Below are 18,179 nucleotides of genomic sequence, written 5' to 3' on the forward strand. Positions count from 1 at the left end.
ATCTTCCTTTGTGTTCAGCAGAGGAAATAAATTCATACAGGTTTGAAACAACTTAAGGGTGAGTATATGATGACAGAATTTTCACTTTAAAAGTGAACTAATCCTTTAACTCAGTTGTGTGTGTTTAACGCAAGAATAACAGGTCACACGTGTCGCGTGGAGGGCAAGAGTCAAAATAATTTAGCTAAGATCCTCAAACACCCACACTGCTGTTCCACACTCAACCTCTCAAGAGCAAACACAAGAGCTAACAGCTGTGTGTGTACATGTGTGCACTTCAGCACACCCGCAGGATCTCAGAGGCACACAAGTCTGCACTAAATGCTAAGTTCATCGCCCGTGACTCATCGTACAGTACGGGCAGCATTCGGGCATGCAGATCCAAACAGGCCTAGAGAGATTATTCACGTGCCATGCCAAAGCTCTGCCTTCAATCAGGCTTCCTCTCAGGCTCATCTAACACCAGCCAGTTCTGCCTTTTACATAACCGTTTCCAGCCGATGGTCAAACTGACAGGCACGGTTACATGGAGAACTGGGGTGGCTCAGCCTATTTTGGGAGCAATCAAGCAGGTTGGCAATAGAGTAAAGGATTGTGGGAAGCAGGGTTTTGTGCTATCTGAATTGAATTAAGAATGACATTCCTGAAAAAAAAAAAAAAAACGTTTTTTTTTAAAGTAAAATATTAAATAAAACTGATTGACTTTAAAAAAAAAAGTCAATTTGGATAAAAATGCATCGATGTAATTACGGTAAATGGCAATTATTTCCAGTTTCAAAAATCCCAGGCCTAAGTCATGACCTCTACCTTACATGAGTCCTAGACTTTGGTATGTTTACGTACAAACGACAACGTTGTCAAAACGATCCCCGTTCACACAGATCTGTGAAAACGACTAAAAACGCTGTATTATTCACACCAGGCCAGTAGTTGACGATGTCACTTTGTAAAAGAAACACTACACGCCTATAGACTGAACACATAATACACATGTGCATGACATCACCGTTTTCACAAATTCACATTTTGTAGTTTACACTGAGACGATAACAGTATCGTTCTCTAAAACTTGCACTTTGAAATCCATTTTCAAAAGTTTGCGTTTTCAGGCCCCCCCCCCAAATGCAGTTGTCGTGTAAATGAACTTCCAAAACGCATTAAAAGTTTGCCGTTTTGTGAGTGTAAACCGTCCCTTAGATGCTGGGCCTTTACATGTCCAGTCAGAACTGAAGTTGAGTCATTATAGCACTACTATCTGCCAGTTGACTTTGTTAAGGACTCTATAAATAACCGCATCAAGCCTCTGGGTATAGAAGGTTACATCTTTCCATTAAAATTAATCTGGCTATAAAAAATGTACAACCTTCAAGGCACGAACACGAGAGAGCTGACAGCACCATGCGCAGGGCCCATGATGAAGCCAATCGTGTCAAAAATAGTGAGGAGCCATTCACTTTATGGCAGCAGGCAGCATATTGCGTGGCAATAAAGTGTTGACAGCCATTTAACATGCATGACGGTTGTAGACAGCTTTACTACATTGCAAATTATGATCAGGGCACTTACAGTGGAATTTATCCTTGAAGACTATGTTATCCTACTGTTGAAAAGGGTATGCAATTAGTAAAGAAGAATTTTAGATCAAAACAAAAAAACTACGATTCATCAACCACTGTAATGTATTGACAGAAATACAAATGACATCTCTAAAAAAGACAAACATCTCCATAAGGAAAGACTAGGTTTCAAAAATAAACCTTGGATTTCATAAATAACCTAAGAGTTTTAAAAAAGCATGTTGTATAAATAATGAAAACAAAATGCATGTGACAAAATCTACCCTACCATGATGGAATTCCTCATTGTACATGCATACTAGGAAAAGGACGTGCGCTCCAGTGATGCCATATGTGGTTGAATGCACGAATGTTGCATAAATACAGTACATCACAGATCCTTTAACACTCTCTTTTGCATTTAAATGGAAAGAGCTTCTGGTATTTCTTATTTTCACTGTTAACTTATCAACTGGCTTTTCTAAGATTTAGCTTACACTACTGTTCAAAAGTTTCAGTGTGATTTCTTTAATGTTTTTTGAAAGAAGTCATTTGTTTAATGCATTTATTTAATAAAAAAAATACAGTAATATTGGAAATATTACAATTTAAAATTGTATTGTTTTCTATTTAAATATGTTTTAAACTGTAATTTATTCCTGTGATGGCAAAAGCTGAATTTTCAGCATCATTACATCAGTCTACAGTGTCACATGATCCTTAAAAAAAACCGGCAAACCTTTGAATGGTAGTGTACTGTATGTCACAAAAACAAATTAGCTATTTTTTTGTAATTTCAAAAAAGTTTCCACGTCCAAAAATGCTAAATAATACAAAAAGTGTATGCAAATAAAATGTATTTTAAAATTTAAAAACAGCAAATTGCAAAAGATGCACAGGTACTTAGATCACAGGTAACTAGATTTCAATTTAGAAGATTAATTTTAATGATGCACAAATATTACAATTCTGTCTGATACCAACAGTTATTTTATTTTCATGTTATGACTAACCAAATCTATACTATTTTGTCTAAATTTATTAAAAATAAAAATAAAATAAAATAAAAATCATTTTAAATGATACAATTAAACGTAGGCATCACAAAACAACACTATAATGAACAGCATAAACATTGTATATTCGTTTTGAAATTTGCTGAAGTATTAAATTGTTAGTCAAAAGGCTACATGACGGCAAATGTAATTAAATATAAAAAACATGGGAAATGAGCATACATAATAAAGATATAACAATACTTGATATTATATCGGGGGGGGGATCTAATGGTGGGGCTTCAAATCCCTAACCTCAAATATGAGCATCAATAAGAGTGACCGCCACTAACAAGTGTCTTGCGAGACAGTCTCTGTTACAACTGTGCCTCTGAGGGTTGAGGGGACAGCAGGGGCTTTTGCTCTCCTGTATGTGTGGCTCATTACTGAAACCATGTTGTGATCAAAGGAAGCGGGGTGCACTGATTACAGGGAAGAGCAGTTTCAACACCATGGGTGAATGACTGCCCCCTACCAACAACATCCAGCGCCCTTGAGGAAAACAGCACTGCCCTCTCTCTTCTGCCACGTTTGTGTCACACAGACAGCAGAGAGCGAGAGAATGTGTGTAAGAGGTTGTTTTGTTATATAACTAGTAGTCACTTAAGGCCTACAGACACATCAGCTTTGTTTTGAGGTTTCTTCTATGCAGAGTTTCTGTCATGACTCATGTGGTCTTCTCCATCGTACTTGAACATAAAGTACTTGTTCCAATAAAAACAGCTGTGGAGGAGGACAAAGAACACCTGGTTTTTATGTCATAATAGAGTACTACACCTTACAGTAATGGGCAGTTTCCCCTTGTGTTAGCACGCAACAAAAGATCACTCTACATAAGACCATTATGGCATCATTTTAAAGGAATGCCTCAACAATCTACAACAATTACCTACTCACCCTCATGTTGTTTCAAACCCTTTTAACTTACTTTCTTTTGTGGAGCACAAGAGGTTAGGTTTTGAAGAATATGCTGGTCACTTTTTCCAGACTAGGGTTGTCAAATAAAAAAGAAATGACAAAAAACAAAGTGAATCGCAAACAACTGGAAAGGTCACTGGTGCTTTGAGCATTTAGGGCTTTCGTACCGAATAGTTGGTAGTTAGTTATTTTCCTGGTTGCATTCGCACTGCCAGTAGGAACTATGAAGTGACGAGAGTCATTTTGACACAGTGCTCGCATTCTCCGTCTTCATTATTTCTACGACGATCTGTTTGAAAGTCCTGTCTAATCCGTTAATAGATAGAACTGTTGTACAAAGAAAGCAGGCAGTATATGAAAAAGTTCAATGTTGCTAGCTGAGCAAAAATACATCATGTTTCGCTTGGTCCCCTCAAAGTTGCATTGAATTTTCTCCTTAGTGTAAAGGTTGAGAGGTGCATCTCACTGTTTTCCATGTTCGTAGAGTTAGTTTGTGGAGTAAATACATAGGCTATAATCTGTGCGTTTACACAGCTTTTTTTTTTTTAATGGCGGGTGCTGGTGTTTCGAATGCGTTCGGCCAGTCAGTGTACACTGATGCCACTGGTATCCTATTGTGCTGGATTAGTCACTAGTCATTTAGACCACTTTTATGATCCTTCTATGGTGCTTTTTTGAGCTGTTCTGAACTTCTGTTCACTTATTATATTTTAAAAGAGTGTCCAAAATACTTCTCAAAACTTCATCTTTTGTGTTCAATGGAAGAGAGAAACTCATAGTGGTTCGGAACAACATAAAGATGGATAAATAATGACAGAATATACATTTTTTTGGGTGAATTCTCTCTTTAACCATCTCAAAGCCAAGTCAGATCTACTGGTCAAGCCCTCTGAATAACCCCTGTTTGAGACCAACTTTATACCTCCCACATTCCAGCCTTGTAATTTGCTGTTGTGGTCGTCTCATATGACTCGCATGCATGGCAGCACATAATCTGTTTGGGAGTTGTCCCCCTTCTGTGGCCTGCGCTGGAGGGACCGCCACGTCGTCTTGGTCACGGGGCCGCAGACATCAAACGACAGGCAGGAGGCCATGATTAGAGCTCGGTCTTTAGGAACTTCTCAGAACAGAACCGCAGCCCAGAACCAGTGGTCCCGTATGGCCGGACTCAAATCGTAAATCTGACAAGCACACAAACAATCCCGTACCACACAAAACATCACACGCCTCACATCTGAGATAAGCAAGAACTAACTGCACACAGGTACACTTTAAAAGTCTTTAAGTCCTCTTTACACTGCAAAAGCAGCACATAGATCGCATGTGAAGAGGTTAAAATTCACAAAAAGGTTTGTATAGTATTATAATGCAGCAGCTGAGGTAGTCTAAATGTATTTACACAGCAATGACAATCGCAGGAACCTACGCATCGAACGCATGGACAAAACGTTGCCATTTGAGCTCGTTCTACTATATCAAAGCTGATAGACACCAAGACGTGCGCTGATTGTTAGAACAAAGACAAAATGTCATGTAGTATTTCACTTATTAAAGGGATAGGTCACCCAGAAATTGATATTCTTGTCCATATACTCACCTGATGTCGTACCAAACCTGCAGTATATAACTGACTTTCTTGTGTGGAGGATATATTGAAAATATATATTTTTAAATATTATATAAAACATAGTTTTGGTTTGTGAAGGTCTTTGGGATCCAAAACAACACTGAACCCCATTTGCATTTCATTGTATGGACAAAAACAGTTTTATAATACTTTTGGGCGACACTTTATTTTACAGTGTCCTTGTTACAGTACATACCTGTACGTCACATGTTCTTACCATAGTAATAACAGTAAATTATGCATAATCAATCACATGTAACTAACCTTCAACAAAACCCTAATCTTACCCTAACACTAAAGTAAGTACATGTTGTTGATTAATATTACTCAGAACTTAAATATATAATTTCTTTGTAACCTTTTTTTATATACTTTCTTATGTGTAACACAATATAATTATAAAATTCTAAGTAAAGAAGTAAAATCTAGTTAATCATACAAATTTGGAACAACATGACGGTGAGTAAATGATCACAGAATTTCCACCTTTGGCTGAACTATCCCTTTAAGAAAAGCTTAAATATGCTGTAAAGTTGCTTTTAGGGTCCAGAAATATAACAGGAACTGCTTGAAATATAAAAATTCAAAAGGAATAAAAATAGCTTTTAGAAAAGAATAACAACAACTATAAAAAAAAGGAAAGAGGACTGACAGTAAAACAATAGACAGAGAAAGGGGAAAAAATAAAGTAATCTAGCTCAAACGAAGAGCTTTTTTTTTTTTTGCTATTTCCATAGCTAAAAATAACTGCACATATTATGGCGTAAATGTGAAGTAGTGTCTTGATTAATAACTGGTTGTTATTCTCAAGATAATAGATAATATACAGATGATATTTTATTTACATTTTAAAGGGAAAGTTTAGTACAAGTTAATCGACAGCATTTGTGCATTGTTGATCACCACAGAAAATAATGTTGACCTGTCTCTTTTTTGTAAACAGTACTATAACACACTCACAATGGATATAAACATGGAAAAAGAAATGAAAAGTTTGTAAAATATCTACTTAGCGTTTTTTGCAAAGTTGTGTTTCATGATGTGTAATCATTCATTTAAAAACCTTTCCAAGTTTGGGGTCAAATTTGTGTGGGAACTGATTTTTTTTTTTTTTTTTTTTTTTTTTTTTTTTCAGAATTATTTGACGAATAGAAAGTTTAATGTGACTGTGTTTTTCTGAAATTCTTTCCTGTCAATTTAGATCAATTGATGTGTCCTCACTGAATAAAAATATTAATTTCTTTTAAAATAAAAACTTACTGACCCCAACTGAACAGTAGTGTATCTTCTGCTTGATTATCAATGAAGAGATTATGGCTGCCAACTTGAATATTTGCAATGAATTTTCCCTTAAATGCTTTTTTATTTTATAGCTCGTTTTACAACATGTTTTCAGGAGTCAACAAGTTATTTTGAGACGTAAAGAACATTTAGAGACTGGAGGTCTTTGAAATGTAATCAAAAACACTGACCTTTTTCATAAGACGTGTGGAGTCGTCACTAATCTGCATGAAGCGCATGATGACGTTGTTCAGATAAATGTCGCTCAATGTCGCATGGTCTTTGCTCTCCCGTCGAACCTGGTTCAGCAACAGGTACCAGCAGTTCACCGGAGACAAGAGATTCTGGTCTTTCCTGCATGCGAGAGAAAAACAGAGAAATAGACACTGATCAAACATAATGAAAGGCTCCTGTCTGCGAGCTGTCAGGACCATCTGTGCACTTAACTCATGAACTGGATGAAACCACAGACAGATCCATCTTCCCAGCACCCATCAGGATGCTTTAAGAGCCGTTCACGTGGATCACACACACACATTAACATCCCTCTCATCTCTTCCCTTGATGATACATGGCCTATTTAAGCATTCACGATCTGTGGATACTTTGTAGCATGCATGCAGAGCAACAGAACCGTGAGTTGGACCTAAAAGTAATGTGGAACATGATGTGCTTCTGGGACATATGGGAGATTCAGAAAGTTTCTGGGTCAGAAAGATCTCTCCAGATCATTACGTACCTGCAATATGACAAACAAAGTTTCTAGTATTTCATTATATCTTTTCATATTATTTGCACAGGGACAGCACACACAAAAAAATCAGATATGACAGAAAGGGTTTATTTTGTGATAATGACTGAATGACAATACTTTGTTCTTATTTATTACGCAGCTACATTATAAATACACCACTGATGAAATTCAAAAGTTCAGGGTCAGTAAGATTTTTTTATTAATACTTTTATTCAGCAAGGATGCATTACATTGATCAAAGGTGACAGTAAAGATATTTATAAAGTTTAACAAAAGATAAATAAAACAAAAAATTTCTATTTCAAATAAATTATGTTCTTTTGAACTTTCTACTCATCAAAGAATCCTGAAACAAATGATCCCGGTTTCCACAAAATATTAAGCAGCACATCTGTTGTCAACATTGATAATACTAATATTAATAAATGTTTCTAGAGCACCAAATTAGCATATTAGAATGATTTCTGAAGGATCATGTGACACTGAAAACTGGAGTAATGATGCTGAAAATTCAGCTTTACCATCACAGGGAAAATTTTTTTTGTAAATATACTATAATAGAAAAGTTATTTTTAATATTAATATTATTTAACAATATTAATGTTTTTACTGTATGTTGATTTTTTTTTAAATGCGGACTGAATGAGCATTGAGAATGAGTATTGAGAATGTTCAGTCGTCCTTCTGTAAGAAACTCTTATGTATCAGTACGAGTGTAAGCAATGTAGCTGTTTTGGGCGACCTGGGTAGATTTGCATTATCCACTACCTATATGAAAAGGTGTATAATGTATTGGATAAAATTAGTGTCCATGCCTAATTATCGGTATCCAAGAAAATGTTATAATATGCTCTTTCAGTTGGATGAAGTAGGTAGAAAAACATGGGTTACCTGCATTCGAGTTATATTGTATCTCAATGGTTTCTCTAGTGCTTGGGAGGCCCAAAGTGTAGGTGACAAGAATATTTACATCTATTCTGAATCAACGATTGAGAGAAAGAGCACAGAATGCATGGTACATATCAGTCTTCGATAATAAGAAGTTGAATATATATTCACAATGCAAATCAATGGTGGTACAGGAGAGCTACATTGCATCTGTACATAACATACAGTTGTTACGATCTTTATTGTTATTCAGATGCTCAGGACATTGTAAACTAACTAATATATCTGCGATTGAAGATGAGAAACATTTTTTGTATGACTGTTCTTTGTATGTGGATCTGCGTACGAAATATCTGAGTGATCTCACACTTGTTGGTGAAGTTTGTGTTGATGTATCACAGGTTTGTGAGTCAAAGCATGCATGGAGATTAGCGCTGTACATATATCATGGAATGAAAAAAAGAGCATCTGTCATGATATTGTAATCTTGGAACTATGGGCCGAGAGGCCATGTATTCCTGAATAAACTATCAGTCAGTCAGTCACTGAATGAGCATTAGAGACTTATTTCAAAACATAAAAAAAAAAAAAAAAAAAAAAAAAAAAATTCATGTTTTCTGCTATTTTAAATTCATCTATAGCTCTTTGTGTCTCCTAGCAGTTCCTTGTTCTTCCAGAAGAATTACGAAACAAAATAATCTTACAGGCTAAAAACAAACTTCTAACCCCCTAAATATTAGCAATAGTAATAGCAATGCTTGTTATATCAAGTAAAAAACAAAAAAAGCAGAAGAAAATGTTGCATTTGAGGAGGAGGTGACATTGGCAGCTGATAGACATTTGGAAGTAAGCAAGGACGTATTTTTCAGCTCCGTTTCCCTTTGTAACCCTCCCTACAAAACAGGCAATGCATTTCATCACTGCAGGTGAAGGAAATATGTATCCGCACCAATACATCTAGTTTTTAACCTTAACAGTGTTCTTCAAAAACAGGAAACAAACTAAATCCATAAAGATGATAGACATTCCTTAGAGTAACAGATTTGTTTAGACAGCCAGTCATCTATGTGAGACTGGATCAAATGCATAATCTAATTGAGCTAAAAGCCTAAAGATGCATGGTCACAATATGAACACGCCAGGGATTCACATTGCAGGGAGAATTATGAGAGCCGGTGCGCTTTCTGTCAGTCTGCAATTACTGTAAATCCTTTCACAAGTCCATCTCAGCCTCTAAAGCACGCACTCAGGATTGTGTGTACTGTGTGTAAAGAACCATACATGTGGTTATGAACCATATATGTACTATATGAGTCAACAGAGTCAAGCTGGGTTGTCAGAAAGCTGAAAGTGTACACATGATTCGAATTCATAAAGTAGCAAAAACATAGCTTATGCTTCTTGAGCACTGAGAGGCATGAATAAAAAAGGCAACAATATTAAAGCAACAAGGCTAATACATCCCTGGCAGGCACGAGGCATGAACCTCACAAACCCTAATAACGGAAAATGGTTGAAGTTTCAGTGCTGACAAAGAATATTATATGTAACATTGCTAACATTGTTCTACATTACAGAGAAATACTAAACCATAATAATGAGCCTTTAAAATATACATTAATTATTATGAATGTGTCTGAGAAAACGAAAGGAAACTGTTTGAACATTTTAATAATTTAATAATATGCTAGTCAATGTTGGAGGCAAAGATGCTAACGCTAACTCTTATCTCCGCAGTATAGAGAGAAATGCATGTTGAGTTAAACATGTCATGCAGTAAGTGCAGTAATTTAGCGTGCACGAACATTGAATATGCGCACCTAATAATAGCGCACATTTATCAAGGTTAACTGAGCGAGTGGCCATGTAAAGTCGCTAATATTAAAGCTACTTTTTTCAAATGATATGCCATGTTTGATGTCAATGAATGAAAAGCAACGTTTGGATTTCATGCACGATATATAATTACCACATGGACCAGCGGTAGCCTATTAATCTGTCCATCGGACTGATTCCTGTGGGGTTTTTTCTGTAACTAGCCGACAAATTAAAATTTGATCAACTAAGTCTCTTTTCTTCGACTTTTAAGGGGCAGCCTTACTTCTTGCTAGATCATAGAATTCAAAATATTAGGCCAAATGTGTCCGTAATGAAGAATGCAGGGAAAGGGGAGAAACAGAGATCTAACATTCATTTGTTAAATAAATAATCACATTTAAAAAAAAAAATATATATATATATATATATATATATTTAATATGTGCAAATGACCTAATTCTAGAGGACACATACGCAAATACGTACAATTATTTAAATAAGTACAAATTATACAGGAATCCATTTGAGTCGTAGAGTCAATTAGCTCACAGCCATGGTGGGCATAAGAGTGATGATAACTGGAGAGGAGGACGTAGTCACACTGGGTAATCAAAAGAAATGATGAGTTCATTTGGAAAGCACGTGACGTGACTAATCAGAACTGATACAAAAGCAGCCATTACTGCCGAGTAGAGCAGAGAGCCAGCTGCAACATTAAAGGCTTCAGTAAATCAGCTCTACTGCTCAGACAAGATTAAATAACAACTGGCCTCAAAGCGCCCACCTCGCCCTCCAAAGGGCTATACACGGCCACCTCTCCACTACTCTCCACTGCTCAGCTCACATCTTGCTGCTTCCACGGATCAAAAACTTCAAAATAAGTTGAGAAGAGAAAACGACCAATAAAAAAAGCTTATAGAAATTAAGGCAAAAGAGCAATTTGACTAGATCATCTTAAAGGAACGGAACACTTTCTACAAAATTTTTAATTGCTCCAGAGAGTAAAGATGGACCGGGAATAACAAAAAGGGGTGTCAAAACCAACTTTAAAACAATAATTCACCCAAAAGTGAAAACGGTTATTATTTACTTACTCTTATATCATTCCAAACCCTCACACTGAACAATGTTGTTAGCTAATTTTCATTTATTGAAATAAAGCAGAAATAAAACAAAATATAAATATTGAATAATAAAAAAATACTTTTGAAAAAAGGTTACGAAAATCTGAACATTTGCCAAGGCAACTAACTGAAATAAAATAAGTACTTCAAGTACTAAAATGTTTTAGTAAAATAAAGCTACAAAATAGAAAATACAAAATAGTAAAGCACAAAATAGAAATAGAACGTAACAAAATTACTAAAACATGTTATTTCAAAACATTAATAAATACAATAACAGTAAATACAAAATACTTAAATGACACTGACCACATCTGTCAAGCTCCAAAAAAAAAAAAAAGTATCATACAAGTAACATAAATGGCATTATGTGCTATATTAGATCTGAGATCCGAACCGATTCACTGAAAAGAACTGATTTAAAAGAACAATTTGCTCTCTTATACAGTTCTTGTGTTCTTTAAAATACCTAATTTTTTATTCCAAAGAAAGGCTTTAAGGGTTTAAACAAAATGTGAGTGATTAAATAAGGACAGAAATTTAATTTGTTCACAAATCATTCTTTTTTTAACATTTTTACAGCAAAATTTAGGGAATTATATACGATAATGAATGATGAAATCAATGTCTAAATAAAAACAAGACAATTATGAAGATATACGGATCTATACAAGTATAAACTGCCACTTTAAAGGCATTATATATTCCTTAAAATTTTCTAAAGAAAGTGATACCAATGTGCCAGTTCCCAGGTGTAAGCAAGTCTACATAACATTGGTGGCAATTACCCAAATTAATTACACTAAAATTAATGTGGCCCTAACCTGCTGATACCATAACCCAGCAGATCATCACCAGTGGCATAAATACACCAACACCACAACTACAAGCGATCCAGTAACTACATCCACACAGTAGCCAGAGGAACTGGTGTAAACATCCTGCAGATCGCAAACATTATATTGACAGCTGATCTATTGTGAAATGCCAGAGCAAACGAGAGCGCTTCACTGGAGGGTTTGGCAGCCAACAGCAAGGTCATCAAAATGAATGTGAGTGAAGGTGCAATCACGCAGACAACTAAAACCCGAACAAACTTACTGGGGCATAGCATTTCATCACAATACTTTATATTAAGTGCATTCTCTTTCATTTTAGACATGTAACCAAAATGAAAACGGTTCAGACTTACTGTTTCCTAAAAAAAAAAAAACGTTTCCTACGTGAAATGTGTCCTTGTGGAAAGTCTATTTGGCTAAAAGGCATCTGCAAAATGACAAGTAATCAAAAGAAACTCTGGAGTCCAAATCTGGCAGCTGGATGATGAATATAATTAAATAGTTCCTATCCTGAGTCCTGCACCCCTCCTTGGGCAAACTGTATGCGATGGCTGTTAGCTCAACAAACACATGCACTAAACCAAGCACCAGTCGATTAGTCGCCACGACGACAGTGTCATCTGGGAGCAGTTTAATCACACAGCACAAATACCCTGCCTTGTAAATGTGCACAAGTGAGGACAGAACCTGGAGCGGACATGGCATCAGTAACTAGAGGGTGGGTGGTGTGAAAGACGAAATATAGGCTACAACTGTTAAATTACAGGAATTGACATATAAACTGAAATAAATAAAAAAGTCTCTTATGTTCGTGTTCTACAAGGTTGCATTTATTTGATCAAAAATACAGTACAAAAAGACATTAATAAAATGTTTTCTATTTTAATATATTTAAAAATGTCATTTATTTTTGTGATGGCAAAGCTGGCAAAGCTTCAGAGTCACATGATCCTTTAGAAATCAATCTAATATGCTGATTTTGTGTAACATTTACATTACCAATTTTGTGCAGCTTAATATTTTTGTGGAAACTTTAATGTATTGTCACAGCTGCTAGTAGATAAAAAAAAATGACAAGGGAGCTACTGCTTGTGTTGGTCAAGCAGGAATGGTTATCGGCGAGTACGATATTCTCTAAAATGGCCGATTTATCGCCCAAGCACTTTAATTTGTAGCGAAATTAGATCCTGTGGTCAACGTTGTTACTTTTTATCTACCCACAATCCTCTACAGAAGTCATAAATCAAATTTTCCATACAAAAATAAGACTCTAAAATGGAAACATTTGGTTACGAACCAGCCAAGTCCATACATACACAAGCTATGCGTGGTAATGTGACCACATCTCTCTGGTATCCAACTTTCAGGCCCGATCCATCCCACTTAGCTCTGAGAGTCACCTGAGATGCTCCTAGTGCTGTTGAGAAGATTGATTCTGTGACTACAATAAACAAGGTACAGTAAACTGTTTCTTGACAAACAGTCACTTAATCTTTCCTCTCACTGGTTTTGCAGGATTCTGCTGACTGCATACATCAGGCCAACTTCAACAAAAGGGTAAAACACACCCTCTACTTTGGCTCAGCTGGCCTCATCTAGACGCCATCGGTCAGACATCGGGCCAGACCTCTGGACTACGGAACAAAATGGGATACAAACACAGTGGCAATGCTGTGGACCTCTTTGCTGAAGCCCTGTGGTTACAGAAGAGTCCACATTTAGCTGAAAGACCTGTTAAAACGACTCGAAATGCTTTTAAAACGAGATGTTCTTTCTAACAACTCTAGGATGCACGGATATCCCAGTTAATAAAGCTTATGCTGATTTAATTCAACAAACACATCTGAGATAAACGGGCATTAGAAATGGCTCCCCAACCTTACATCAGGACTTTAGTTTTTTGAATCTCTTAAAAGGCAAAAGTGCAGACCCCAATAACCTCACTCACACGGTTACTTCTGCATCTGTTAATACTCTGTTAGGTATTTAAAAACGGGCAATTTTGGCATCTTGTGATTCAGAATATGGTAGTGAATTGTGTCAAGTATCTTATACTTCTCTCAAACCAACAGGCCACATAAACCACAAGTGCCACGACGAGATTCTCCATTGCCTCCAGTTGTGCACACAGCTGCTGGACTCATTTAGGGCTATTAAACTAGCATTTGGTCTATTTACAGAAATGAAAAGCAAACACACTCAATATTTTGAGTTGCACCAGTGGTTTCTGTACCAACATTATGTTGATATAGACTGTATTTGTCAGCCAGTGACTGAACTGGCATAATGAGACCATGATCATGGTTTGACTTTGTCCCTGTCAATATTTCATAATGTCTCAATACTGCACTACACTGAGAATAAATCAGCAGGAAAAGATAAGTTACAAGGAATAGTATAAAGACTCGTTATAGGCTCATTGAGAGATGTATATATTTGACTAGTTGATGTGAAATCTACAATATCAAGGAGCCTGTAATGTTTATTTCCTAATTAACTAATTAATTGTACGTCGCAATTTTGTTTTTGACCCATGTAACAGTGCTTTAAGACTTTCAGGTAGGTCTAATATTCAGTTTGAAATATAAAGAAATCAAGTACGGTAATCAAAAGTAAAACAACACAGCACAGTCTTTACTGTATAATTAAATATATTAAGCCTCCTTATTAAAGCTACAAAAAGTTTTTTGTTTTGTTATGTTATGTTATATGTAAGGAATAATTGACGACAGGCCGTTGAATTATTATAAAAATAATGCACACCCGAGGTGGTAATGCGGTCACGACGCGAAGCGGAGTGGCCGTTACACCTCGGGTGTGCATTATTTTTATAATAATTCAACGGCCTGGAGTCAATTATTCCGCTTATACTACAGTTACCACACCTCGAAATATTGTTCAGATTATGTATCTCAAGACGTTTGTAAAGTTTTTGTCATTAAAACGCTCTTGTATGTAGGACTAATTCCTTGCGCATCTAAACCCATGCTCCGTTGCTAATTCCAAAACGTCATTTTAGAGTTAGTAACGGAGGTTTGAGCCGCTGATAGCAGAGTAATGCTGGACACACTTAACAACCAGAAACATTCTCTGACTGTGAATGCAGCAGATTTTAAACACCGCTGTGAACACAGACTGAACGCGCTGAAAACGCGTGCATGATCAGTCTTAAGTATCAAATTACATTCATAACTGGCCAAGCAGTTGCGTCAATATTATTATTTATTTATTAATTCAATTCGTTTTAATTAATTCGTTCATTCTTTTTTCTATTAGTGACAGTAGACTAGACTAATAAATGAAACACAAAGCCCTTTTAACAAGTATAGGCCTATCAATTTTATTTATTTGTTATATTATCTTCAATTACGAAAACCCGTGCAGGCTATCAATTTATTTAAATATTCAGTTTAATTTTCTATTGATTATGTAGGACTGTAGGCTATACTTTATTTATTCAAATTAAACTGCATGTTTCCATTGATTGTGAAGTTAGACATTGGAAATTGCAGATCAAGCGCATGGGGCTGCGGTTTTTCTTGTTATGAATTGTATATATTTTCCGTTATTACAGTTGACTACGCGAAGTGATATGGAACTGTAATGAGGTCAAGACGTGCCTGGAACTACTTTAGCCGTGCGGTTCCCTGAAAATAATTGCACACCTCAGAACGTTCGTCAACCAATCAGATTCAAGCATTCAACGGCCCTGTAGTATAATCATATATAACATATATAATACACACACACATATATATATATAATATAATTTAGGGGGAAAGGAAGAGTCATTGTAATCTCAATTTCTTGAAGTGCGATTTATTAATAGAAAATAAAAGATAAGCAGGATTACTTCCCTTTTTTCTCTTTATGTGAGTAATTGACGCTGTCATTTGCATTGCATCATTTGAAAAATAGTTCATATGGCACATAGCAGTTCAACAGAAGTCAAAATGTTCATAACATTTAGAAAATAATAAAGATGCTGTGGGTCAGTGGTTAAAGATCTGGGACGAGAGCAAACCTTTCTAGATTCAAAACATAAAGTTGTCGCCAGTAATAAAAACACACTCACTTATATTGCTGGTGGTCCTTGGTGCTCCTGGTCTTGGCCATGAAGCGTTCGGCGAGCTTCTCCAGGTTGCGCGAGTACTCCATCTCGATCTCGGACTTCTTGCGGAAGAAGTCCTGGAGGTCCTGAAGGAGCTGGACCCTCATGTCTGTCTGCTGCTCCAGACATTTCTGCTGTTCCACCAGTTGGGCTCGAATCTCTGAACAAACACAACCAAACATTGTTTGTTGTAAGAGTCTCTCAACAGAAATCATGAACGGAGTGAAGGCAAATCGTCACATTTCCATTGCATGCTTCAAAAGTTCTTTGGAAACGTCTTGCTAGCAGCTCAGCAAAGTAAGACTAAAAATGTAAAAATGGCCAGCAATATATCTTCTATAAATAAACCATTCAGATTTGCCCTGAGCTAGTTTCATTGTGCAGTATCAGCAATGCTACAATAATCCAGGCTCATCAGGTGGAGCAGGTAATGCCCTTGTGCTGCATTTCATTACAGCCGAAATGAGGAATGGTCCCAGAAACTAACTTAATGGCTCTCTAAAGCCAATGTGTGTACAGCTTGTACAGCCATGCAGGCACTACACCTCATTTAACAAGCTTTTTTTTTTGTCGTTGCCCAAATTACCTCCGGTTTCCTCATGTGATTGCCCCCTTGTCATTGGAAATGGAGCTCATAAAATTTGCAGTCCACTGTGGAGGCTCAGTAGCTCCATACCATAATATACATTTAGACTTCCTCTCTCAGCCCTCAAGTGGCCCAACATGTTTAATGTATTTTTCATAAATGTGGGAACTGAACCACAATATCCACTTTGACGGGTTACACAATAGCTAGGTGCTCTAATAGCTCAAATATTTCAACAACATTATGGTAATTGTATCCCGTGCGAGCCCCCAAATAATCGTATCAATAGCCTGTCTGACTGTATTAAAGAAAACAAATGGCAGGAAAAAGCACTAAAGTTTAAACATGAACAGTTTTTTATAAGGGTGCGAGAAAATATAGAGAAAAGTGAATATCATGATATTATGTTTGATGATACTGTATTGATTCTCAAAAATACTATCAATATTTATTTTTTACATTAAAGACTTGTGGCAGTGGCTTTGTGTTCTGTTTAAACCCCGACCACTAGATGGCAGTGTTATTATCACTGAACGTGAAGTGCAAGAGTGTATCGCTAACATTAACATTAGCAAACCCAGCTCACTTATACCAAGGGGGTAATCCATCCGCCGGAAACTGAAGCCTCCGCGGGAGCCGCCATTGTAGCAGAACTTCACCTGCTGTTAGCATTCCATTGACTCCCATTCATTTTTGCGTCACTTTGACAGCGAATAACTTTACATCTGAAGCGTCCAAAGACTCCATTTGTCCATTATTTATTTCTAAAGAAACACGACAATGTATAAAAGGCTCCATTACTTTGTATCTCACGTTATGACTTCGTAGAAGCCGTTTTTGTAAAAAAATAGGCTAACGATTGCGTCATACCCACGCGACTCTCTGTCGCACTGAAGATAAATTACCGTATAGACCGGCGGAGAAGCTCGCAAGCAATCGAGGGGACGTGGAGGCATAAAGTCAAGGGAGAAGCCCATAGAGATTCAAAAAGTTGCTCATGCTGCTAGCTCATTGACAACTAATAATCACGCTCTCCGTCTCTGCGAGATTCGGAAGGGAATGATTCAGATTTCCCTCGGCACAGCTACTAGGAGACTCACGTCACATATACGTCGTCAAGCTCAGTTTGAGTCTGCGCAGTTCGCCTGGCGATCAGGAAGTGAGTGCTTCAAATGGGCTTCACTTTTCTCTGTTGAAATCTATGGGGTCGCTGTGTCCATCTTATATACTGTCTATGACTTATACACCAGCTCCCGCGGCAGTGGAAGCAGGCACTAAGGAGATAGACGAGTAATTTTGTTTGCAATAAGCCATGCCAATATCAAATACTCAGGAAACATTTGAATTTAAGTGCACACTGGCACCATCCACGCTGACTGTTGATCCGTTTAGATGAATATGCAATGCAACTATAAAATGGTTACTTCAAGTCCCTGGTTCTGATTGGTCAATAGCTGTGTTTTATTCACGATAAAGCACGGCTATTATGACCGCTTCACCCAACGTTTCTGTGCATCACTGCAACACCCTTAACAACCATCCTTAGCAACATAAACAATCAATATAGTTCAATGTATTATAGCTAAATTAACTGCTTATTATTTATGTAATGAATTATGATG

At 36.7% G+C, this 18,179-nt stretch overlaps 1 protein-coding gene across 5 annotated transcripts in view; it reads right to left on the bottom strand.

The window, feature by feature from the left end:
• srgap1a (SLIT-ROBO Rho GTPase activating protein 1a) overlaps nt 1-18,179 on the bottom strand; it is a 112,028-nt gene that overhangs the window by 60,400 nt on the left and 33,449 nt on the right. For all 5 annotated transcript variants that reach the window (XM_079621998.1, XM_079621999.1, XM_079621997.1 and 2 more), the window contains exons 2-3: nt 15,936-16,131; nt 6,629-6,791 (exon numbers count right to left, since the gene is read on the bottom strand). In XM_079621998.1, the coding sequence (XP_079478124.1) occupies nt 6,629-6,791; nt 15,936-16,131 (359 nt within the window). The remainder of the gene's footprint in view (nt 1-6,628; nt 6,792-15,935; nt 16,132-18,179) is intronic.

This window comes from Phoxinus phoxinus (assembly GCF_949152265.1).
Source record: "Phoxinus phoxinus genome assembly, chromosome: 8".
NCBI lineage: Eukaryota > Metazoa > Chordata > Actinopteri > Cypriniformes > Leuciscidae > Phoxinus > Phoxinus phoxinus.